Source organism: Hippoglossus stenolepis, chromosome 1, assembly GCF_022539355.2.
Source record: "Hippoglossus stenolepis isolate QCI-W04-F060 chromosome 1, HSTE1.2, whole genome shotgun sequence".
Taxonomy (NCBI): Eukaryota; Metazoa; Chordata; class Actinopteri; order Pleuronectiformes; family Pleuronectidae; genus Hippoglossus; species Hippoglossus stenolepis.
The window spans coordinates 17061019-17088217 of NC_061483.1; the positions used below are offsets into that span (position 1 = coordinate 17061019).

At 42.7% G+C, this 27199-nt stretch overlaps 1 protein-coding gene across 1 annotated transcript in view; it reads right to left on the reverse strand.

Moving 5' to 3' along the window:
- The window catches only part of kiaa1549lb (KIAA1549-like b), a 60269-nt gene that overhangs the window by 16396 nt on the left and 16674 nt on the right, over nucleotides 1-27199 (reverse strand). Inside the window, exons 2-11 of the mRNA XM_035154394.2 lie at nucleotides 20811-21179; nucleotides 16665-17165; nucleotides 16435-16550; nucleotides 10523-10742; nucleotides 10219-10352; nucleotides 9422-9590; nucleotides 4601-4660; nucleotides 1747-1898; nucleotides 1104-1275; nucleotides 475-638 (exon numbers count right to left, since the gene is read on the reverse strand). Coding sequence (XP_035010285.2) covers nucleotides 475-638; nucleotides 1104-1275; nucleotides 1747-1898; nucleotides 4601-4660; nucleotides 9422-9590; nucleotides 10219-10352; nucleotides 10523-10742; nucleotides 16435-16550; nucleotides 16665-17165; nucleotides 20811-21179 — 2057 coding nt within the window. The remainder of the gene's footprint in view (nucleotides 1-474; nucleotides 639-1103; nucleotides 1276-1746; nucleotides 1899-4600; nucleotides 4661-9421; nucleotides 9591-10218; nucleotides 10353-10522; nucleotides 10743-16434; nucleotides 16551-16664; nucleotides 17166-20810; nucleotides 21180-27199) is intronic.

Genomic DNA, 27199 nt, shown 5'->3' on the forward strand with positions numbered 1-27199 from the left:
AATTCATGGACAATAAAGTGTTTCCTCTCTCTGCATACAAACACTCACCCACACATTGGTCATTGTAGACTTTCATCACTTACTGACATGTCTTCTACCACACATGTCGAATCACGTGGTTTTAAAGTAACATATTCCTTCTCTATGGTTACAACTTATAATCCTTTTCATCATCAATTCATCTGCTGGACTTTTCCTGAAGTAATTAATCAATCACTTTGAAATAAAGTGTCAAAAAGTGAGAGAAACTTTCATTTCTCAAAGCCCAAGATCTTCAAATATCTTGTTTTTGTCTCACTAGCAGCCCAAACATATTCAGTTTACAATGTTACAAAACCATAAAGGATGGTCGATTATTACATTCGAGAGGAAATCCTGAATCAATTATCCAAATAGAGCTGTGTGATTATCATTTTTTGCTCTAGCCTGCTTTGAGAGGGACCAACAGACACACAGAGAAAAAAAGAGTGATACCTTAGCTCTGGGATTGAGGTTGCCGATGGCGTCAGCTTTAAAGTCATTTTTATTCTTCCTGCACAGCACGGCTGTGATAATGATGATTATGAGGGTGACCACAGCGATGGGCGCCAACACTGCAGCAATTATCCAGAGGTTATTAGGAGGGTTCTTGACCACAGCTGAAAAAAAGGAAAACACTTTTTAACCATCGTCATGTCAATACGCAGCATTGAATCGACCAGTATAACATGTTTATCCTGCCACAACGTGCAGCAGAATCTGCTACACTGCTGATGTTACACCTGATTTAAACAGTGATCTTACAGGCAACAATCTATAAGAGAATGCAGCATGCTCTCTCTCGCACTCTCTCTCTTGACTAACTCATGCCTCCCCCCCCCCGTCACAGAGCAGTGGGCAGCACTGCAGCCCAAACAAACAGAGTCCTGCCAGGAGCGTTTCACAAAGATAAGAGAGCAAAGAGGTTTTGCTCAAGCTTTTCTTCTTCCTCTGCCTTCAGCCCAGTACCAGCTCCTCTTCACAAACTCAGCATGAGTCACGTGTTTTGCTTCTGTGTGTCTGTCTGTCAGTGTTTCTGTCTGTTTGCGTACTTGTCAAATGCTACAGAAGGATGCTGTGCTCACGTTCTGCTTGCAGCTGGACAAAGTAGCCCAGGGTGAGCGCCATGGTCTGAGAATCCACTGTGTTCAGGACCTTGGCCGCTGACGTGCCGGGTAAGGGAACGCCGTTGTGCTGGATGTAGTAGGTCATCTCTGCTGGATTCTTCAACCCTGACACCCGACGGATGCTCACCATCTGATTGGAAAAGAAAAAAAAGGTATACACTGCGTTTCAATGAACCACAATAGCCTGAAGATCAGATGCCACTGGGTGGTTGGCTCACTGTAATTGAACAGCTCTCATTTCAACACAGAAAACAAGAGTAAAACCATGAATGTAGTTAGTGACTCTCATGAGAGGAAAATAACACAGAAGATACTTGTTTAGTAAAACATTCAACCTCTGGCTTGTTTTGATGAGCAATTAGCAGATGATGAGCTGAGACGCCCGCTAATTATGAGGGGCTGACCTCGAGTAATCACACAAATGTGCACCAACATCTCATGAAATATTCATACTGTAAGAAATAAGCCAAAAAATGAGACAGAAATTAGAGGGTTGATGCTTTCAACAGACACATCAGAATAAGAATCTAGACGGATTATTTTCACTCTCTGTGTATTGAAGAGCTGGCGTTCCCCGAGGTCTGCCGTGCCAGCTTCTTACCTGGACAGTGTAGCTGCCGAAAGTAGTGGCTCGTCTAAAGCGAGTGCCCTGCTGGCCGGCCAACACAAACAGCTCGGCCAGTCGCTGCTCCATTAAACTGGCAAAGCTCTGGTACTGTCCCTCCAGGCTGGCGTTATCCACGTCCTGGATCACTGCAAATGTGGACAAAAGAGGGAGGATGGCCAGAAAATAATTTATTGGCTAAGGGAAAGAGAGTGGCATGAACAAAGAAGGGATAGGGGCAAAATGTGTGTGTGTGTTTCTGTACTTATATCTTTGTGAGGACCATTTTAAGAATAGACCTGTCGACTGAGAATATATAAGTGGCCGGTCCTCACTTTTTCAATGGGCTGTTTGAAGGTTGAGACTTGGTTTTAGGGTTTGGGTTAGAATTAGGTTAGGGTTAGGCTTTTTTGGGGTTTGTTTATATATATCTAACTTTCATCACACAGACCTAAACCAAACATCAACACCCTTACAAAACATACAATAAAAACAAAAGCATAAGACAAAAATCACAAAAGACAAAAAAGAAAAAGCCAGACTGTTCGATGATAAACTATAGTGTTACAGCCTATACTAATCAATCATTCAGTGAAAATAAAGCATATGGCAAGGAATAGCCAGAATGGGTACAATTTGTGGTGTCATTCGGGAAAGTTAGGGGGACTATCAATTGAGCCCCAGGTGCTCTCAACTTTGTCATGAAAACCTTGCGTGTTGCTCCGAAGCCTCTCAAGATGTATCACTGAATCTAGTTCCATTAACCATCTGGAGAAACAAGGAGCTTTAATTCTCTTTGCAACTGATGTATAGTATGTGACAGTGCAAGATAAACTACAGGGCAACCGAACAGGGCAACCAGTGCGTCAGGTTCAATCTGTAGATCATACATTTTGATTGTTTGGATGGTGATGATTAAGATTAGGGTAAGGGGGTAGGGAATGTAACATGTCAATGAGTGTCCGCACAAAGATAGAAGTGCAAACGTGTGTGTGTGTGTGTGTGTGTGTGTGTGTGTGTGTGTGTGTGTGTGTGTGTGTGTGTGTGTGATTGGCCAAAATACACTGGGGAATTTTCAAATTTTTATTTAGTAGTGCTTTTCACTGCAAATGCATGATATTATTGGTATTTCACAATCTTCAGTTCACTTAAAGGCTCGGGTGCTTTCAAAACAAACTAGTTCAGATGAAGGGCGGATGAATCACGTCTGAAGTGTGAGTGTTCCGTCTTTCCTCAGAGGCACTAACAGGATTACGCTCATTTCTCTATATGAAAAGTGACAGACATGAACAAAGAAAGCTTAAACCCTGCTCTCTATGTCACTGGCTGAAAGGGGGCATGGTTGTCGCTTTCCGAAAAGCAACAAAATGTGTCAGAAGCAGAGTTCCAACGTCGGAGAGGTTTTCAAGATTCAGACGCTGTTCCAACCATCCAACACGCACTTTAGCTGAAGCATGCATTTAAAGCTGGGGTTGGTAATCCTGGAAGAGCTAGCAAGTGCAGGCTACACTGAAAAAAATGCAACTGTCGAAGCTACACCCCCAAAACACATGAACACGCACTGACTGACAACTGCCAAAAGCCGACTTTTCTGTGATTAACTTCTGAATATCATCTCTGCTTCAGCGGTGTTTGTCTCCCCGGCTGAAGACTCCGGTCATGTGCAGTGAGAGCACGGGCAGGCAGGTCAGTTCGTGACAGGCAAGTTCGTCAGTGAATAATTTAATTGGGTCGGATTGAAATGATTGGTCGAGTTTATTACAGTCCTGCGAGGCCAACAGACACTGGCTTTTTTCTTGTTTTTCAGATGACTTTATTTATTCATGGCTATCGGGACGTGAAGAGGATTTCAAATAACATAAAAAGTGTTTCAGAAACAACTTGCCAACAAATCACCCATGTAACATCCACCTGTAATTTCCAATGAGACCCTGATGGTAGATTTTTAATCCAAGCCAGTACCCTCCGTTTTCTGCCATCCCAACCTAAACACGACAATATCAAACTTTTGCCGCTTGCAGAGCAAATTGCTGTAGTTTTTCACTGTGGGATTCTGCTGAGGATCCCCAGTCTTTGTGGTGTCATGGATTGCTGTGTTTCTCTATCTCTATATGATGGATATGTAAGAGAGAAATGTGTTATAGGCCATAACATCTTGATAAGCTAATGTTGAAGAATGTGCCTCCTGGAAGCGTTTTTTGTTTCCATCCCACAGTGTTCAAACATCAGAGCGGTGCAGCTTTGACCTGTTTTTATCACCAGCCGAAAAGCAATAATCCTGGGTTTACATTATGTTCAGTGTTACTAAATCTGATTATCCAGGGTATGACCTTGAACTGACTCGGCCTCTCATCGCAGTAAGTGCAGGGTTAGGAGCTACACAGCCTGATCTGAGAGGCCCCATCCAATATACAGTACAGGTACAAGTACAGTACTTTGCAAACTGAAATATATTTTTGCTGCTCAGTGTATGTAGTCATTTGTTAAGCCCTAAGACTAAACACTACACAACAAACCACCAAGGAGTCCGATGCATATAATTATTCAAATGATAATAAGCAAGAATAAGCAAGAGGAGATAACCAGCATGAAACTCATAATTTAATGGTCACAGAACATGTCGGCCCCAAACTGTGCATCTAGTTCAGCTGCTTTCTGAGCCATGACGCAGTAAAGAGAGAATGTCTTGCATTTGACAACTTGTCAGATTTGAACCACTGGATACGCTCATTGAAAATCAAGACAGTCAAACAGGATTTTTTCCAGCTGTATGAAGGATGGATTCTGTAACATTACATACATTAAGTTCTACCAGAGTGGATTGCATATATAATGACAGTGAAATCTGTACCTGTGATAACCCAGAAGTCTCTGGTGGCAATGGACGTGTTCAGATTGTGATACTCCAGTGCTGCAAAGACAATGACAAAACAATTCATACATTAGTATCATTAGCATAACATTTTACCTACTCTTTAATCGTGATAAAACTATTTTATTCTCTTTAGATATTGTTTGTAATGTCATAACTCATTTTCCTGTAGCAAGAGAAAGTATCATATATAAAACATGTTTTAAAATAAAAGTAAAACCATGAAAAGTGAAAATTCAAAAGGTTAGAAATAAAATAAGGAGCAAAAATAATGCAGTTTTGGCCATTCACACATTCACACACACATTTATACAGTGCATCTATGTGCAGCACCTTCTCTATCACACATCACTCACACACTGCTGGCACAGCCGTCAGGGGCAATTTGGGTTTCAGTATCTTGCCCAAGGACCCGTCAGCATGCGGAATGGGAGAGACCGGGATTGAACCGCCGAGTGGACGAGCAGCTTTAACTCCTGAGCCACAGCCGCCCTACAATACGAAGCTGATCGATAAGCCAATGAGCCATTGCATTTGTCTCAGTCATTAGATTTAGCTATTGATAGAATCTCGACAAATGCAGAAAATATATAAAGTAGTTAAAAAACAATAATGAAAATAATTTTCACTGCTGCATCTGTGTGGTTATGATTCCAACAGGTGGTGTTATCACAACCCAGAGGAACAAGTGCTTGTAAATCTGGGCCAAACACAAACAACACTTCAGAAAGCTTTCATGAAGACGAGACACAGTTTCTGGTGCAATGTTGTGTGGTTGAGATCTCAGTTTAAAGCCTCATTATTACTGCATGTCAGACAAATACAGGAGCCAGGAGAGCTTCAGCTGCCTGCGCTCTGGTCGTCTGTGTTCTCTTACATACATTTCCTGCCTGATTAGGCTCTCGTGCTGGCGGCTGCCGCAGTGTTTGGGGGGAACGCTGTATCACTGGCCTGTGAAAGCAGACACGCCGGAGAAATGCACACTCGGGCATGACGGGAGAGAGAGAGAGGGTGTGTGTGTGTGTGTGTGTGTGTGTGTGTGTGTGTGTGTGTGTGTGTGTGTGTGTGTGTGTGTGTGTGTGTGTGTGTGTGTGTGTGTGTGTGTGTGTGTGTGTGTGTGTGTGTGTGTGTGTAATTATTTGTGTTTGGTCCAGGCTGTCAACAAAATCTATTAAATTCTGTCAATAAGTTAGAATCGTGGAACAAATATTGACAAAAATTCTTCCCATAAGCCTTCAGTGTTTTGGGGTTAGAGTCTGGGGAAGAACATTTGTAAGTTATTCCAGTAGATAAAAAACTATTATAAAAACAAAATGTCAAATTTTTCAGCGGTTTTAAGATTGCAGTTTTCCAAAATGAAACAGCCAACAGCCACGATCGTACTCCACCTGAGAGAAACTGCTGAAGAGCAGAGGGGGAGTAGAAGAGCTGAACTCAGCAGTCCTGCCTACACAAGCGCCACAGGAGCGATGGAGCGCTCAGTGCAACAAACAGGCGGCATTGGGGTGTCGGAGTGGTGTGAGATCCCGGGTCGTTTCTGTCAGAGCGGAGCCAAAGGTGCTATGAGAATATGCGAATCCCCCAAACTGTTAATTATTTACTGCGGAAATTGTCTTTGAAGTGAAGGAGGCCGCGGCTGCCAGCATACGCTCGCTCCTCCTGTGAACGGTGTAACATCACTAATGGTGAAGGGCACAAAACAAACAAGAGCAAAACCTGACACCCCCTTCCTTCCTTTCCTGTCCCTTTCTGCTCTGTTAGAGTCTCTGTGTATGCAACTGCCTCCGGTGTTTTCTCTGCTCGCCGACTGAATCTTCACTTTTCAACCTAATCACAACACAAAGTGAGCTTTGATTTAATAATCACTAAAAGAGATTATTTTTAAGTTGATTGAAGCTGTGTGTAAACACTGCCCCCAGTGACACTGATGCTGTATCGCATACCAGGAGATGCATCCATTCGAAGAGTCAGATTTGGTTGAGAAATGCATCCTTTTTGTTCCTCATTTGGAAGATACAGCCATAAAATACAGTATCGCATAATCCATTGCAGTCAACTGTGTAATGGAGAATTCAGACATACATAATTCAGAATATTTTGCAACTGTCTCTCAATTACCAGTTTCTTTGTTCTGGATCACTGAACAAGTCACTGCAGAGGGAAATTAAGAGAAGCCAGGAATAAACGTATTACAGTGCTGGGCAGCTATTCATCATGAGCAATAAGGCAAAAAGTCACTTAAACACTTAAATAGAGTCACACTGAAAATGAGTTTACTGCTGTTGCTTATTGTCTAATAAGATGAGATATGATGAACCTTATTGATCCTTCAGGGGAAATCATAATTTTCACTTTGGTGCTTTTTAAAATAACTTTGTGTTGAAGAAAGCAGCATTACTGTTTTTCTGTCTGTTGGCAGTATTAGAAAAAAAACTACGGAATCGATTTCCATGAAATTTTGCTGAGGGGTGGGGCATGGCCCAAGGAAGCCACCATTAAATTATGTGTGAATCTGTATAAAACAGGTGGATTGAGGAACTTTTTCTTCACTTTCTTTGGAAAGGCGTGATAGGGCATTAGCTTTGGTGGAGTTCTGCGCTCTCTGAGCACTCGTTTCCACTCTAGTTTTAGTCTGTATTGTTATGTAGATATCTAATTGAAAAAGCATGTTTTAGCCTTGCAGTGCCTGAATTGACAAACAGATATTATTTAACCTCCTGTCCAATAACAGCCCGTGACTTAACATGGAGCTAAATATGGTCCATAAAAGAATCCTCGAGGAGGTCAGAGAAGATCCATAGCCCATTTGCCCTCTGGGCTCAGCAAGTGGCATGCACTTGAATAGTCAAAGCCTGTGTTGTCAAAGTCCAAAGAGCAAAATCCAGAGATCAAATTCTGGAGAAATTAAAGCACTACAGCTGGTTAGACGCGACAAAAATTTCGGTTTCAACAGAAACAAAAACCAGAAGCGTGCGCCTGTTCAAGCCACAGCCAGTCTAATGTCAGACTGTCTCCTGGAACCAAAACGTCTTTTTATAGATTCTTTCCAGGCTTCTTTCAGCTTGATGAGACAATGGTATGGTTTCACAGAATTACATTATGCAGGACAATGAGGCCGCTGTCACACATATTACCTGTGACACCCTGTTCACACAGGAGGCATTCAGGCTCAGTATGAACCATGTTTTGGCATCGCTCAGAGCCCCTGAAACACAATCAGTGTAAATAAAAGAGACGTGACAGAGAGCGTGAAAACAGGTTTCAGGTCACGTATAACGTAAGTGAAACATGCGCTGTTACATGGCCTGTGTGGAAAGCTGTATTCATTATATAAGAGAATCTCTTCCATTGGATGTGCAGGAGACGGATGAGTGAAGAGCGCAGCTGAAATGACCCGTGTCGAAGCATCAAAAGACTGCTTCACGGGAACAGTCGTTTATCCTGCTCGTGCTATTGGCTACTGTCTGTCGAGATTTTGAGAAAGATGCATCACACATGACATGTTGCATCTTGGGAACGTACTGGAAGATGTCTCTTTTTATTGCTTTAAAACAATGGCGGATACAAAAAAAAGACCACTGCATGAAATACAGGTCCCATGGCTTGTGTTTACACTGACAAAACAATAAAACCACATATCCACGAGTGTGAAGTCAGGTTCCTCTCAGACATTGATCCTGAGACGGAACATTTCCAAACACTTTCTGGCTGAAACTTAATGTGGAAATGGAGCTTAAATCCCTTTGTCAGCTGCAGGATCCCAGTGCTTTTGCTGAACCTGTATGCTGAATTTACTGCGAACAAGATCGGGCTGTGAATCTCAACGAAGTACCATACATACAGATAATGTCTCATTATATGTCAGAGCTCTGCATCACTGCCATATCTCCCTCTGTAGAGCAGCATACATATCATTTCCCAGTTACACTGCAGGGGATGGAAACAGGCTGCACACTGGGACTCAACTGGGACTGCTGCTTAGACTCCTGCTGATTCCATGTCACTCTTCATTTGTTTTTCTCTGAGTGTACCTCTAACACAGACGGAGCACCAAGCTAAAGGGAGGCCGAGCTGAAACACACAGGCTTAGTTGTGTATGAGTTAAACAACGTTCAATTGACTTAATGGTCCATCTTATTCATTCATTATCTATACCACTTACTGTTTAAGGGTCACTGGGGGGCTGGAGCCAATCCCAGCTGACATTGGTCATCATCAAATCACAGGGCCAACATACAGAGACAACAAACTATTCACACTCAATTTTAAGTCTCCTATCAACCTAACCCCAGTGTGTATGTCTTTGGAGGGTAGAGGAAGCTGGAGTACCCGGAGAAAATCCAAACAGACGTGTGTAGGACATGGAAACAAACAGAGAAGCCTCGATCGAACCCTGACTTAAACTGTCTCTGAAACAGCAGTGCTAACCACTGCACCACTGTGTAAATGTAAGAAAAGAACTCACTTTCAAAACAACCACTTTCTCTTCATTCAATCAACTGCAGTTTCTGAGGTTTTATCAGCACTTGATTTCTACAAATAAAGCAAATTAAATATTTCCAAAAGTGTGAAAACAAAGATGAGAAGCAGATGCTTGATGAAAACTTTATAGAAAAACCTCATGTGGGCATCAATCAAGGAAAAAACAAGCAACACGTATTTGTTGTTGAATCTAATTTGTATCTGGAGAACAAATCATTCCCGAGAGAATACGACAACCACGTCTGGTGTCTCTTCTTGTAAGGCTGTTGAATTACAGCTGACTAACAGACAAATCTCAGAATGCAAATTGCAACTTACGCTCAGCGATGATAAGTGGCGGATAGAAGAGGAAGTAGCCCACCAGCTCAGCTGACAGCTGACCGAGGAGATTTGAGGCAGTGGTGCCATTAAGGAAGACAGTGCCATTACTCACAGTGTAGACCAGTGACACAGCAGGAGAGCCTGCTGCTTGAGTGACGCTCAACATCTGGGCAGAAAACAGAGAGAGGGCAGAGAAAAGAGAGCACAGAAAAAAAAAGGTGTAACACTACTAAATATCGTAAATCAAAATAATACAGAAGAAATGACATAAAAAAATCAATTACTGTCAAAAATCATCAGGAAGCATGATTGCCTGGGAAACTGGCGAGACATGACTGAGTGCAAAAATACTGTAGAAACAATTTTTTCATCCATGCGTAGCCTTCATAATAGCTTTAATATAGGGCGCACTTTAATGTGGCAGCTGATCAAGATTAATACAAACACTGGCTACATAAACATAATTTGCATCTGAGAGGCAGCGCGTTTTCAAAATGGGAGAATTTAGGACAAATTTCACGCAGTTTGCATCACTTTGTAGCTGGCAGATCAACGGGAACACATGATGACGTTGGTGTGTAAAGAAACAAAACTGTTCAAGTCATATATTTACTGTTGTCTTTAAGCGTCGTCTTTAACCTCACATGAATGTTTTTGATCCATTTACGTGCAATAACACCAGAGCACCACTTGTATTATGTTAATACTTGTATTATGTCCCTACGTACATCCTAAAAGTAAGAGGAACGCCTACACAGTGTTGTACTGATAACACACTTGTTGCACCACAGTACCTGAACAGAGAGCCTGCTGCTAGTGCTGAGAACTTTGGCCTGTGCTTCTGCAAACACCTTCTCAAGCCTCTGCTCCATCATTTGAGAGAATCGACAGGACCGAGGGTTATCACCCGCTCCCACAAACTGCAGCACTGGAACATATCAAAAACAGATAAGGCTGTGCAACATTGACATTTGAATTTTTTTACTTCTGGAAAAAAAGTTTCCACTGAAATTTCTCCAGTGCACAATTGCAGCTGATCTCTGAGTTATTTAAAGTTTTTTTTTTTTTTACTTTCATCCTGACTGAAGAGCGGCTGACCTGTTTTCAGCTGGAAGCCAGTGGCAGGGCCTGATCTCCATAATGCAGCTGGGAGGGGCAGGGCTGTTACCATGGGGAGATACTGTCGCAGGTCTGCAATCAGCTTATCACGACCGTAGGACTCCAAACCTTCCAGCACTACAGAGGGCGGGTAGACAATATCCCCCCCAGTCACGTGATAAGCCACTGTCATGTTGGGAGAGCCAAACACAGTTTCCACCTGAGGGAGGAAAGGAAGGAAGAGATTTAGATTTCTTTCACACATTGGTATATTTATTACCCTTTTACAAAAGAATACTTTGATGGAGCTTGTTTTACCTCTGACCACATGCAGCATCAATAAAGGAGGTGATCAGAAGTTTTAACAACGTCCAACATCTTATGACCTGTATCTCTTTTCCTGACCTCTGTTTTACCACATAACAGTATGTGTGGGATCCCTGTAAAACAAACTGCAAAACCGGTATCAGTATCTATACTTTGGTCGTGTTATTGCATTCGGTCTTCGCACTGCCACCCTGGTTTGTTGCTGCACTCTGGCGTGGAAGTCACTCGTCACCACACGCTGCACTCTCAGCCTCAACTAAGAGTTTGATTAACTGACATTTAATAGAATTATATTCAGTTATACAGTTTGTTAAACCACATATTTTAATAAGGCAGCAGTTCAACCCATACATGATGGAGAAGAAGCTTAACTCTTTCTTAAGGTAAAGAGTTTAGCAGATAAGTATTTTTTTGTGTTTAAACTAACCTTAAATCTGGTGTTGTGCATGTGCATGCAGCTCAGTGTCACACTGTCAAGTCAACGGCGCTTGTACAGAACAGAGCAGATCTTAATGTTATTAGTAACACCTGAGCTTTTCCTACTATAAAAAGTCAAATTGTCCACGGTGAACAAGACCTGAAGAGAGCTTAACGTGTATCTCCACAAATAACTAAAGGAGGCCAATGGAAACATAATTCCATCAGTGCCACATCTTTCCACCGAATTTCATGGTAATCCATTCAAGTTGTTTTTGTTTAAAGTCCAAATCATGTTTCTGCTTAGAATATACGCCAGAGCTCGGGGGTAGCCAACACGTTGATGTGTACCCTATGCAGAACCCTACGCCGTACCCTGACGTGCACCTCCCCAAATGTAACAGTGTAACGTGATGTGTCGAACAAGAGTGGTCTGCTTGGAGGCATTGCATTTCCTCCTGCTTCGCCTCACTCAGTTTAATGGTCGTACAGACCATCTCCTCCAACGTATTTCTTGTCTTTGTTGCAGTTCTTTAAGAAAAAGTAATTGCTCTTCAACATCTATCAGCTCCAACATGATAACACTCGCCACTGATCTGAAGTAAACAGAGGCGCCACAGGATTTCCAAATAAGCAGAACCAAAACCAGAAGAAACTCAACACAGTAACGTAGAAACTCTACAGCCGCTAGCGTTTTGGCTCGATGCCCACTAGCATGCTGACAAGGTCGTATGCCCTGTGCGTAGACTGTGAACTAACAGACAAACCAACAAACTAATGCTGATTAAAACACAACCTCCTTGGCAGAGGTAATGAAAAGAAACCACCTGCGATGTAAAATATATATTTGCGATATGGTCCTATAGACTGGATGTTAGTGTCAGTCAGTCATATCAGCAAACGAGCTGAATGACAAGTTATTGGACAGTAGGGGATTGATGGAGCACTTAAGAGCACATCCCTAACTATTTGCTAATGAGAGCATCAGGAACAGGAGAGTGAGACAGTGGCATACAGATAAGTTAAGAGAAGAGAGGGAAGGGCTGCGATGAGGAGAGTCAGAGATGAGCGAGACATGGGAGAGACTGTTAAAGAGGGAGTTTGGGACAAAGAGGCTTATGTTCCTTCTCTCCTGACTCAAAAGGTTAGGTATCACTGCGTTGTCATCCTCGCAGAGACAACGGGGAAATCAGTGTGTGCTGTGTCATGACAGAAGAAATGACATACACGTGTTTGTCAGTAAAAGTCTGACTGTTTGTTGAACTGTGCGGAAACTGGAAGAGGGAACGTTGAGAGATGTAGAAAAACTGTGTGTGTGTGTGTGTGTTGAGAGAAGTGAAACCATCCAGGTTCGTTATCTAAACCCATCAGGAAGCCTGTGCCGACAAGGGCTCCACTAGCCAAACCACTGAGAGCCAGTCCCTCTGAATCTGCCAGTGCCTGAGTATCTGAGAGCCAGCGCTCTGCCTCCACACAATCCAACCCTCTCATGAGCTCCGTAAAAAGAGCCCTTTATTATCACTTCATCCTCTCAGGCTTCACCCATGTGAAGGTGTTATTAAGAGATTGCATTTCGAGCAAGCCAAAAGATCGGTAACACACCCACTGACTCCATCTCACAGTGGGTGAAAGACTGCCGACAGATTAACCCAACACATCTTACTTCTGACATTCAAGTCATTGGAGCGCCCTGAGTAGAAGACACAAAAATAGCTCTGTTTTACTTTTTTAAAAGGTTCGGAATTGTTTTAGTTCAATTTCGTCTTATTCCGCATCTTCTTTTCAGCATCAGCAAAGGCACATCACCCTCCTCCCAACCATTTATGACCTATAATTAAACACAGAAGCAATTTCCCCTGCCAACAGCTCGCCTCCCATTGGATGACAGGGAGCGGCGCTGCTAAAAGGAACCCATGTTGAAATGGGTGACAGGAGTGCACTGAAGCAAGACACCTTCAGAGACTATAACAGTGCGTCTCTCAGTGAACATGTGAGAGCGCTGACCTTCACACAGGCACAGGACGAACACACAGGCCCCACTCTCAGTTATTTGATACTTCCACGTTGAGAAATCAACACGACTGGACATTTCACCAGACTGCAGATATGCAAGTAAACACACACACAGAGTCACAGGAACATGCACACACACATGCACTCAACACTTGCTCATAAGTGCAACACTCCAGAGGGACTGCAAACCACTGGAGACTAGCAGGAGAGTTGTTCTTTATGTGGTAAAAGGCTTCATTTATTTCTGGACACAAACAGTGTGATTTCTTTCAATTTAAACTAAATTCAGTGTGCAGCATGCGCAGTAGATTGGCAACATTCTACCACAACAAGAAAACATCTTTCCATTAAGAAATCTTCATACTTGTTTCTACCTCTCACTTTAACATTTTCTTGTAGCACACTGAGGTATTAGAGGCTTACAGGACAGGGAGAACGGATTTGGCACAGGGGGAATCATGATTGGTTCCGCAAATGGCTAATCCACAAACACAAATATCACTGTGTGTGTGCGGGCACAGTATTGGTTTGTGTTATTATTGCAGCAGAAATGCTTATAGTAGGTTGGTTTCTCCAGATTTAATGCCTCCGTGCTGGCGACAGCCAGTGGCCGGAGGCATTCTGTTTTTGGGTTGTCCCTACGTACGTCCTATTCTTGTGAAAATGGTATGTCAAGAAAGACTTGAGGGAATTTCTTAAAATTTAGTACAAACATTCAATTGAACACAAAGATGAAGGTCGCCATGACCCCACAAAGCAATTTTTTTGCCTTGTGAACACGATATCTCAGCAACACCTTGAGGACTTTTCTTTAAATTTAGGACAAACATTCACTTGAATTAGATTCGATTTTTGTAGTCAAAGGTCAATGCTCAAGGTCACTGTGTCCTAATGTTTTTGTGAATGTGATATATCAGGAACACCCAAGGAGAATTTCATTACATCTAGTACTAACATTCGCTCGGACTCGAGGATAACCTGACTAGAATTTGAAGGTCAAAGGTCAAGGAGACTGTGACATGAAAAAACTTTTTTGCCTCATGGGTCTGGACAAAAAATGTGTACATTGAAACTAGGCGTACAACTGCAGGGTGGTATTTCTAGTTGTCAGGGTAAATCTTCTGTGTTCACTCCTATGATAAGATTACCTTTTGGAAAAGTATGGGCAGACTCTCTGGTTGTAAATAAAAAATATTATCTCTTGTAAATAAAAGTCAATAGTAGCAACAGTTCTTCTCTACATTCCTGCCACAGCCCTACATCTTGTTTTAGTGTCGGTACAGTTACACAAATATGTGGCTTCACCCACTGCCTTCTGGGACACATTCAGTCAACCTAATTTCTATATTAGTCCTCATCTCTCTTCACGTAGCCTACATGAGGGTCCTTGGTTTAAGTGTCTAATTCACTCCATGCTACTAAACTACCACGTCTCCGGTGAGGGCAAAAATCAAGAACCGTTCACTGATCATCAGAGTCAGAAGATGTTTTTGAGATCAAGAATGAACAACTGCCGGGGTCAATGAAGAAGCAGTTATCACAATCTATGATATATACACATAGGATGAATCTTCAAATAAATATGCTTGTTAAATTGAGAGAGGCTCAGAATGCAATACATTTGAATGACTTTTTCTTCTCTCAGCGCACAATGATCCAGAATCTCAGCATGAGTGAACCAATTCTCTGTATCTGGCTGAACATGTAACACAACCCAACACAAGCCTGACAATTTTTTTTTAAATGTTCCCTTCTGAATTTATTTTAATATTGTTTTTTTCAGCCATTTGGATTCTACCTCTGCTTTAGGTGACACAGATTTGGTTTTACAATGTAGAGAACTTGTCACTGTTTCGGGATCTGTTTCTGTGTATTGACGAGATAAAAGAAACAGCAGTGTTGGTTTCACTTGCAGAGCAGTGAGAGAATAGTGTCTCCATGTAGACGCAGCATGTCACTCTGAATCTGCCATCACGTTAAAATAACCCCTTAGGCTTAAAGTTGCTTAGGTGGAAATTTTCAGTGTCAGAGAAATTGTGAGCACTTCTTTTAGAAGCTGCAAAGTTTAAGTTGATACATATGTTGAAATGGATCTTTAATATAAAGACATCTAAAGATGTAGGACGTCATTTGGATATTTCGTACCGTTCTATAAAAATGAAACCAAAATGTTCCATCTTGCACTTTTGACGTCAGTTGGAGTTTATGCAGTAATGATTGTGGTGTGGCTGATCAGGAGTCACTCTCAGCTGTCAATCATGATGTTCCGCCCAGTTTTTACAGCATCAAATAACTAATTAAAACCAAACTTAGTGAAAAAAATGAATAGATTAAACAACATCAGCGTGATAAGAACGAGAGATCTTCCAATACTATTTTTCCCTCACAGATGCCGATTCCGAAACCTAGAATTTGTGTACCGGGTAATACCAAGTACCTATCAGATAACAGTGGAATTAAAAAAATAAAGACTTATATGATGTATTTTAACAGCTGTATGCTACTAATCCTATAAGGATTGTGCGGATTGTTGTATGGCCTATTACTAATGTTGTATTTGGCAACAGTAGTGCACACACCACACAGTACACGTCGCCATTTGACTAGTGACTCGGCCTAGCATAAAACATTGTCACGTTGCTGATGTTAAGCTAGCTCTGGCTAACGCTACACTACCGGAAATCACCTCTGTTTCGCTGCTCTATAAACAGTACTTGCCAGTGGCAGAACAGCGCAACAGCTGTTTTGGAGCGGCAAAGAAGGAGCGATTACCAGGAAAAGAATATAAGAAACTAATACCTTTTATAGACGTGGTGATTGGTACATAGATTCACGTACTTGTTGATGCCCGACTCGGCATATTCTGCTTTATCAGAGGCATTTCCAATACTTTTAGAACATCTCTGAAAAGTCCCATGGCAGAATGACAATGACATTAATGACAGAAACTAACTTTGAGAATATTATATGAAATATTTCCTTGACTTTTTAGCATCGAGGTGAAAGGGTTTTATTGCTTATACTGCAACCAGCCACCAGGGGGCAATCAGGATGATTTGGCTTCACTTCTAGGAAATGTCCTTCATCTTTATATAAAGTCTATAGTTTATATTCAGTGGTCAGAAAGTTGTGTTTTTCATGAATACCAGTCTGACCTGTGCTTGTGCAGAAGTATCATTCAGGGCTTTTCGGAGGCCCTGGCTCAGTCCCCTCCGCAGGTTCTGTCTCTGGATGCTGTCCAGCCTGTTCCTCCTCACATAGATGGACACGACTAACAGAGATATAGATACAGAGGTAAAGAAATAAGACAAAACATGTTGGATTAATGAGGAAATTTCATACTTTTCTTTTCCTTTAAGACTGTGGTAAAAGTATTATTTATTACCTGTTTTCACCCACATCCTCTCCGTGATGTTGCACTGCTGTGGAGGAGCCTCGGTGGTCGTTGTGAAAGGGGAGATGAAGGTGGTGGTGGTGGCTCCCCTTGGTGGGCTTGTTCTCGGGACAAGTGGAGTGAACGTTCTTCTGGTTTGAGTCCTGACGGTGGTGGTGGTGGTTCTCCTGGTAACAGCTGCGGGCTGTTGAGTGGTTATGGCGGTGGACTCCGTGGTTCCAGCGGTGACTCTCAGGGAAGGCGTGCTAGTGGTGGGAGTATATTGACTCCTGGTGGTTGAAGCTGCGGCTGTGGTGGTGAGCTTCAGCGAGGCTGTGGTGGTGTCCAGGGGGGGCGTCAGAGGCGGTACCTGAGATGACATTTCAGTGGGAGCAGCGGAAAGCATGATTCTGTCTGATTGAGACGGGGACAGACCGGCCTCTTTTTCTTTGAGGAAGGTGAGTGCGATCGCTCGGGATGTTCCAGCGTTTAACTCATCTGTCCCCGCCGCCTCTGTAAGGACAACAAACAGGTCGGTCACATGCTGAGGGAGGAAGATGAGGGAGGAAGATGAGAGTGATGATGCGGTGCCTGGGAACATGGATGGTTTGGCTGACAAAATCATATTAGTGGAACTTAAAGTTGATGATGCCATTGTCGATGGAGACATTAATGATGAAGCTTTAGACGACATTGAGGTGGTTAGCTTCATATTAAAGGAGGAAACCTGAGATTCTGTGGTACCACTGAGTGACGGTGGTGAAGACTCTGAGGACGATGATGACAGCATCAGATCTCTTTGTGATGTTAACCCCGTCAGCTTTGAATCACTGATATTAACAGTATCAGTCATGTGTGCAGGGCTGTTTGGAAGAGTGAAGGTTGTATCTTCTGCCACAGGGGGGCTGTTCTTATACACGAAGGCTAAAGTAGCTCGTGATGATGTTTCAGAGTCGGTGGTGATGTGAGAGAGGGGCCGCGAAGTGTCTGAACCCCCCGCTGATGGCGCAGCCGTGCCCCGTTGCTTTACACTGACAAATCTGAGATGAGCTGGAGAGAAATTCATACTCTGCTCTTTATAATCTGATGCTCCTTTCACATGTGTAGGAGATGGATATCCTCCAACAGCGGGATAAACCGAATAGAAATCACTGCTGACAACTGTTGGATCAGTTGAATTCAATATATGCGCATTACGCTCTTGTCCGTCTTCCAGGTTCAGCTGTTCATATGATGGGCCATCTGCTGGTGAATTAGAATCGCCCCTATCAAAGCCGCTGGATGTGTTTTCTGAGTGAAAAGCGCCGCTGTGAAAAGGCCCGGGCTCTGTGGCTTTCCACTTTGTATATGGTGCCATTAATTTTGTGCCAGAGCTGAAAATAGCGCTCGCCGCCTCAATGCTGTTTTGTCTGTCACTGGAGGAAGTAGTTGCTGCAGAGGAAGCGGTGGAGAGAACGGCCGTCTGTCTGTCGAAATGAAACTTTGATTTATTGCTGCTCACTCTAGTGTGAGGAGAGGAGTTTGTCCTCGGCGTTGTGGTGATTTCTGACCGGGAAGAGGAAGGACCTGTGACTTTCACGTCGTCTTTAAGAGAAAGGCTTATAAGACGTCCTAGCTCAGCATTTATCGTTTCTGGAGAAGCAGGGAATGGAGTGGGAGATCCTTTATTTAACATAAAAACACCTTCTGTAGTCATGAGAGTTGGAAGGTCTGCAGTGAACTCACCCTTCATGTAAAACGTGGCATCTCTGATTACAGTGGACCCTTCATTTTCATTGAATAATGGAGAAACTGAACTCTCTGCTGTGTTTCTGTGAAGGCTCTCAGCATATAAGGTGTGTGCGGTGGGTTCCTGTGAGGATTTACTGTTTCCTGCATAAGTTTGCACCTCGAAAGTCAAAGGTTCACTGTGGCCAGCTCCCTCTGATTTTAAAATAAAGGCAGAGACTTCACCTGAGGATGATCTCTGCTGAGATTTATCTGGAGATGGCAACAGACCAGATGTTGTATAAAACCTGTGAGGAAAATGCTGTAAAGATCTAGTTTGATCAGATATTTGGTCAGTTAAATTAACCTCACTACCGACCAACATGTCATCTTTAGTGTTGTTGTAACTCGTGTGTGAAAAACCTTCGTGTGTGGTTTTATGGGTCGTATCTTCTGCTAATCTAACTGGCATCACTGGACCAGAAAGAGACACTGATGTACTGTTGGAGGAAAATATCTTTAGCGTTGTCCATCTGCTACGCTCCTGAGTTGTGCCACTGGGAGACTTTTTCTGTGTTGCAAATTGTTGGAGGTTTGTGACGTCTTGACTCTGTAAATTATCTGAATCTGGCTGTGATGTGAAGGAGGCTGTTCCTGCTCTGGTGATCGGACCAGTGGTGGACTCAGGCAAAAGTTTACTGTGGCCAGCTCCCTCTGTTTTTAAATTAAAGGCTGAGACTTCACCTGAGGACGATCTCTGCTGAGATTTATCAGAGGATGGCATCAGACCAGATGTTGTGTAAAACCTTCTAGGAAAATGCTGTAAAGTTTGACCGGGTCTTTCCGAGGAGGTTATTTTGGATGATGATGAGGCTTGTTCTGCAAAATTAACCTCACTACTGTCATCTTTAGTGTTGCTGGGATCTGGGCTGTGGCTGAGATATAAGGAAAACGAGTATGTAGGCTCAGTGGACTGTGAAAAACTTCCATGTGTGGTTTTATGGGTCGTATCTTCTGCTGACCTAACTGGCATCAGTGGACCAGAAAGAGACACTGACTTACTGTTGGAGGAAAATATCTTTAGCGTCGTCCATCTGCTACGCTCCTGAGTTATGCCACTAGGAGACTTTCTCTGTGTTACAAATTGTTGAAGGTTTGTGACGTCTTGACTCTGTAAATTAACTGAACCTGACTCTGGTGTGAGGGAGGTTATTCCTGCTCTGGTGATTGAACTAGAGGTGGACTCAGGCCTGCGCTCTGTGGATGAAAGTGAATTATTCTGGTGGGCTTGAGTGGAAATAGATTTGAGCTCTGCTCCTGCTTCCTCTCCCTGGTTGTTATTTATATTGATGGCAGGAGCCCTGGCGCTGTTGTGACCCGCTGCCATCACTAAATCACTGCTATTAGATGCAGGCTCTGAGGACACCGCATCAGGGCGGATAGGTATTGGCTCCGTGATTGCGGTCGGAGAGAGAGATTTTTTACCTGGTGCAGTCTCGGAGGAAATGGTTAAAAATGGTCTGAATGGCACCGCTGGTGATACAGTGTGTGAACTGGGAGGTGACGTGACTGCATGTCTAAGGCTTTTGTGAACAAAAGTATGACTATCGACCGCTGCTGTGTCTCTCTGTTCCGCATATGCTGCTCGATATAACATCTGCTGTGTGACATGACTAGAAACTGAATAGCCGTTAGGTTGGGCAGACAGCAGTGCTGATGTGGGATTTTGTGAACCTCCCTGCTGCGTTTGAACAGCTTGACTCTCTTGGTTAGAGGGAAATGAGGTGCTAATTGTAAGATTATCGGCCGATACAGAGTTCGTACCTGGGAGCTGCGTCTGAGTGAGTTTGTATAAAGCCTTTAAAGGATTTTGTCCATGTTTAGGAGAAGAATATGATGTATGTGTGCTGGTTGCTGGTGTCGTGATCACCTTTGAGTTACTATATGTTCCACTTTCTGCGTAGATTTGATCTGCTGATGAGTATGTTGCATTTTTGGTTATTTTATTGCTATTTTCATCACTGTTTTCACTTGCAAAGTGTGCTGGTTTGGTTGTTGTGCTTTGCAGTCTCTGTGCAGCTGGTAGGTCTACGATTGAAGGAGTGGTGGATTGTGCAGTTTTTAAACTGTCTGTCAAACCGTGAGGCCTCGCTGGTGATAACGTTGCTGTTTCTGTTGCAGGAGCAGGGCTGGACACAATCCGTTCACCCTGAGTCGATGCAGCTTTGTTTATCCACTCAGTGGAAGATGACCGGGAGAGTAGAGACGACAACAAAGAGTAAGTGGATGGAGCTGGTGATGACATTAATGATGACAATGAAGGAGATGATGCTGAGGAAGATGAAAATAATGAGACATTCGTATTTCCATCCATAAAGAAGACATGCGATGGCTCAGAGACGGGTGATGAAACAGCCACAAGTTGTGTGTTGTGTTGGTGAGACGTCAGACCTGAGCCGGAGGGGGGGATCCTATCTCCCGCATACGACAGTGAGGAAGACATCTCTGAGCCACGGCTGAAACTATGTGAAGGCCATTGGGTGGTGTGTGTCTCGTCCCTGGTGGCAGTCGGCGAGGTTCTACTTTGATCAAGGCTCACTGGATGCTTGACAGTTCCTGCCATGACAGTTAAGACAGAGGAGAAGGCAGGCTGCCCCGATAAACCTCCCCCCTCCGACTCTGAGTCACCGTCTGAATGAGCGGCCGAGAAAGGCACCACCTCCACCGCCGACAGGTCAGTCAAAGGGCGAGAGGGAGCTGCTGTGGCTGTGGGGTCGCTCGGTAGAGACAAGGAGCCAGAGGCGTCGAAGGTGGGTTTTTCTGTTAAGAGAAGAGACAGGGAGACGACACAATTTTATTAAGACGAAAAAAGGGCTACTTTTATTTTGAAGTCATACTTATCTCTAATATACCTTCACCATTTTACGAAGAACCATTATATTGAAATTATCAACACTGAATATGAGCATAATGTGACATCAGCACAACTTCTGGTTCGCATATTGTGAACAGAACCAAACCTGTGCTGGATTCTTCAGATGAAACTGATAACAATTTTTAGAGGACAATCATTGTCTTGGATCTTAAAATCTTATCAATAAATCATTGGTTAATGAATTCATTATTTGAAAAAATATTTACGACTTGTAAACCCTAAAAATTCATAAAATTACATGTTGATGCTCTGTCCTTTTAACTCGAGTTAAAATACAGCAAAACTCATGTTCATTCATTTGCATGTCAGCAAAGGATTCACATATCTCAAGACGACAGATGAAACGGTAAATCAATCAACCATTTAACATCTGTGACTGTGGTTAGGATCCCTTCTAATCATGTGAGATAAACTGTGAAATTTAACACATTTACTTTCAGGTACAATTAATCGGCTATTGTCCAATAATCATCTTAGTGCCGAGGGAAACGCATTTTGTAAACACTACTCGCATACCAGGTTTAGAAGTGTAAACACATCTTTCTAATAGTCTCTGATCGTGATCCAAGGGCACACATTCATGGATTCTCAAAGGAGAGACAAAGAGACAATCTTCAAAGTAGAACAAATAGAATTATTCAGGAGATGTCAGCCGAGTGCTCAAGTATAGCCAATCTAACGCTGCTTCTGAAAACACACAATGGACTCATGGTTACACTGTTCTGACCTTTGCAGAAATGACGCTTCAGTGAAAAGGTAGAGAGGAATATGATATGGAGTAAGGATCATGAAGATGGTGGAGGTGATCAGCTAACGTGGAGTTGTCTCTAATCTCTGATCCACTCCTGTCCTCGTCTTCCCTTTTATTCTCAGCAAATCCTTGACACCAACAGAGCTTCTTTTATCCGTTTATAAAACTTTGCAGTCCTATCACATCTCCCACCCCCTCAGCATGATTCCCCTGCTCAAGTGTATCCAGCCAGCACTCGCACACGACTCCTTCAGCGTCAGGGAGACATGAGCAGGAGTCAGACTGAGTTTAGGGACAAACAACCTGTTCAGCAACGAGACGCGGGACAGTCACATATCAATACATTTACATTCTTGGTTAAATAAATACATAACTGAACATACAGAGTAGTATTCTGGGTGATGTCATACTGCAGAGTCCATGCTTTCTGTATCACACACATGATGACTCGCCTGAGGCAGTGAACTCACACATCTGGCACTGTACAACATCCGTCTGCAGATATTTGCAGTTACATAAAATGAAAAGTGTAACAGAATCTAACGCCTACAAATTCAATCGAACTGCACGTTCTTAAATGTCACCACTATCCCAGAAAATTGGCATAATGCGTCTTATAATTGGTTTTCATACGAATAAATCACAGAATTTTTCGCCGCCAGTATTTGTCTCTTAAAGACAGACCCTTTGTGCTGCATTCATGATCCCACTTAATTCCTTTTCTTCAAATAAATCAGTAATGTGCTAAAATGTGATTAGTGAAATTGCAATACCGCAATTTCTAATCCGTTCTTGAAAACCGGCAATATAAAAAACAAAGAGCTGGAAGAGGGGAAATGTATTTTCACTGAAGAGCTCTAACATAAAGGATTCGTGTCGTCCTGCCTCAAGGCCGCGACGAGGTGACTCAGTTGAACCACCTGGTCATCAACATGAAACAGAACCGTCCTGCACCCCCCTCCCTTCCTCCATTCCCGTCCCTCCCCTGCTCAGCGTGGCGACATGAATTTGGGTGCGCGGGACGGCAGCCAGGCCGGAGCGGAGGTGCCGGGTCCACCTGTGGTTCGCCACCTGCTCCGACTGAGTTGAGCATATGGAATGATTTCGATAATGGACGTGAGAGGATGAGGTGTGCAGATAAAAAGAGGGAGAAAGAAAGAGAGGGGGGGTGATAAGAAAGGCTGGAGGGTATGAAAAAATAAATTGTCTTCAAGAGAGACTACAGAAAGAAGAACATTAGTTTGGTTAAGTAGTGGAACATGAAAAAGGAAATAATCATTTTTTTCTTTGGAAGGAAAACTACTCTACACTGGACATGATTCTTCACACCATGAGGTTTTTTATCTTGTAAGCAGAATAACAGAATGTGTCACATTATGTTGCACATATTACAAGGTTCTATTAAAGGCTACTAATGCTGTTCAACTACAATGTGAAACAAAAGCTCTTTTTAATTGTTTGGATCATTTATCAAACCAAACTATGCCAGATATTCACAGGCTCAGCTTGAGCTGTGAAAATTCACCTTTTTTGTCTGTAACACATCACTGCATGTTGTATATATTTGAGGTTTTGAGCTGATAGTTTGGACGAATCAAGCAGTTTTTAGATGTTGGATTGTGATGGACATTTTTCAATATACCTGAAGACAAAAGAAAATGCGAACAAGGAAATATGTAAGAAATTGGTGACTGCAAACACAACTCAAGTGCAAACAATAGACTGTAAATAAAGATTAATGACGCGTCTTTACTTCCTCCCACTATCCAGAAATGAAGCCAAAATATCCCGGATACGAAAGTTGCCATCTTGTGCATTTGGAGCCAGAGACAGTGCAGACTGATAGAGCTGCAGTAGGTTCTGTCGATACACGCTTGACCAATCGTGAGTTAGTCTCAACTGTAAATCAGTGTTTCGCATTAATTATCTAGACTGTATTTGATTATTTCTATTTACAGTTCCGCCACAGTTTCTCATAATAACATAAGAGATCTTGCCCTACCACATGCGCTATAGTCCATAACATTTTTTCCTGTCTTTGGTTTGAATATTTCATCATAATTAAGCCTCAATGAAAAGTGCGAACAAATGAAATAAAGTTTTTTAATACATTTATGTCAAGAGTTAAAGCATGTATGATCAATAAAAGGTTTGGTTTTAGCGAAGTTCTTTTGTTAAGAGAGAGCTTCACTTGTCTCATCCCTGTGCAACCAGCACACACAAACCAGAGACCTCATTTCCACACTCATTTCTCCCCCCTCTGCAGCCGGCGCTATCTTTGAGCTGCCAGGACACAGACATGACACTGCCCGGGATCCTGCTGCTCCACTCGCATTATACACTGCTTCTCCTTTTGCTTTGAGCTGTTTTGCTTCTCTTATGTGCAAAAAATGGTAAACAAGAGAGCACAATTCAACATTGATGTGGATGGAACCCCGGGAGCAGAGAAGCAAATTTCAAGGAGCCCGGTCTGCTGCGTCCTCGGGAGAAGCCTGAGAAGTCCCTCCTGCTCTCCCTGTTTATGGATGGCAGGAGCATATACAAGCGCTGTGAGCTGTTGTTGTTCTATTAAAGGGATAAATAAGCGCTTCAATCGTGAGGATGGAAGAAGAAGAAGTCTGCGAGGAGAGAATTTTAAATGAGCAGTTTAAAGTTGGATATACGTGTTGCGGCATCATGTACATGCAGGGCTGCAGGAGCGGTTAGCAGTGATCTGTGATACTATGCACTGATGAGGAGACGGTGTGGATGGAATGAGGATGTCACCAGCATCCAGGAATATGTGATTTATGAATTTATGTATTTACAGAGGGTGTAATCAGCACAGCAGGCTGAACATGCATGAGCTGTCTGGAACAAAGCCCAGCAGACATTTAACCCCACAAGCGTGCAGACAATTGTTCATGGTCAGTCACTGAATCATAAGTCACTGACTCTGATGAGGAGGTTACAGAAAGGTTTCGTCCTGACAGATTATCTGTTTGTTTGTTTGGGTATTTCAGAAAAGTAAGTTTGAAGTTAGGCCAAGGAACACAATTTGTTTGTCGCGTGGATTCATAGTGCTTAAATACAGATGATGCATTTGTTTAAAGGTTCAGTGTGTAAGATTAAGCTGAAAGGGATCTATTGGCAGAAATTGAATATAAAATAATCCCAGTGATTTTTTTCACTAGTTAGTTTCATCTAAATTGTACAAATTGTTGTTTTCTTTACCCCAGAATTAGCATTTTATATTTAAATACTATGTATTTACGTCAGGAGCGGGTCCTCTCTACGGAGGCTGCCATGTTTTTTACAGTAGCCCAGACTGGACAAACTAAACACCTTAAACTGAAGGCTACCACATGTTCTCTTACATGGGGGGGTAATTCAGCTGCTACATGACACTTCACCACTAGATGTCACTAAATCCTACACACTGAACCTTTAAATGAAGTGTCAACACACTAACAAATCCTATTTAAGTGTACACTATGTAACTTTGGCCGCTAGGGATGTCGTATCAAAGCAATAACAAAAGACTCAGTTTGATGAAGTCTTGAAGCAGCATGGCATCATGGGAGTCTTCAACACCATTGCTGATGAAAATTTACCTGGGCACAAATTGTGTTAATGGATTAGGTCATGTATAAAGATTTATTCACGTTGCGCAGCAAACGACAATGAATAATCATGATCCTTTATGAGTGACCAATACAAACAGTGGATTGGCTAACTGGCTATTAGTGTGTTTTTCCTTCATCTTATGTCATTTGCAGCAGAAATTATACCAGAGACGGGTAAAGCGAATATGACGCAATTAAAAGGCGACCAAACTGAAACGTCTCGATACCTGGAATTAGATTGTGGATTTCTCTGGGCTTGAACATTGGTGGAAACATTTTGGATAATGTGAGTATAAGTCAAAAAAATATATCACAGCCTCAGAAAACAACACGTTAATTCATTACATCAGATAATCTCTGGCAGACGACTGTAACTATGGTATTTAACACTGTTGCATTATTTACAAGCTCTTTACATCCCATTGTGGCCAGTGTTTAACCTGCAGGAGTTTCTACAGGCTCTTTACAGTCTCCTGGCATCTTTAGTGCAGAGAGGGAGACAAAACAGCCGTGAATTACATCTCTCACAGACCATGAACTCAAAAAGATGTCAGGGAAAATGATTCAGAGAGAGGAATGAGAGTGAGAGAGAGGAATCGACTCGCTACAATACGTCAGTCAGCCGTACGTGATCGTAACGCGACCTGCCCACAGACGTCTGACTGAACAGAAACTCGGAAAAGAAGCCAAACAAGGTTACACTGTCAGATGTCTAAGTACCTTTTTTACCTGTGTTGTTCTGTAGAGCGCACCGTGTGAAAATGTGAAGGATTATATCAAAACTTAGTTCATCAATAAGCACATTCGTTTACATTTTTTGCTAAATGTACCATAAAACCAATACAGAATTTAAGGATTTAAAAAATGCATTCCCACCCAACCAAACAAAACAAGCACTGGACAACAGACCACTGACTCAGGTGAAGCTGAGGAATCTCACGCTGTGTATTGTTCCTTCTTCTTTCTGTCTTACTCTCTCTTTCTTTCGCTCACTCCAGATTACAATTTGCAAATCCACTGACACTAAGGCTCTTCGTCCATTTCAGTCTGACATGTTGACACTTCTGTCCTGACGCAGCTCAGGACACTGTACTCATGGCTTAGGTTGCTGCTCTCCGTCTTCTCCTGTTACTGCTCGCTAAGGCTTTTCTCCACTGTCCTTGTCCCTGTGTGTGTGTGTGTGTGTGTGTGTGTGTGTGTGTGTGTGTGTGTGTGTGTGTGTGTGTGTGTGTGTTAAAATGCGACAATGAGCAAAGGCAGAGAAAAGTGATTGAATGAGCAGACATATTCACATTGAGTACTATGGCTCTGGTAGCTACATTATCACTGGGGCATTGTCATTTCTAAATAGCCCACCACTTGGTATTTCAGCCATTTATTCCTGTAGCTGCGTCTCTATTAGGAAAATGTTCCAATGGAGTGTTTCTATGTTTTCCTCTGCAGCACTGGCTCAGTAAAACACACATGAGAGCCATTATTCAGGGCGTTTAGAAAGCTTTTTGGAAGGTGACAGGGGACACATTCTCTCTACTCCCACATGAGGGATCAT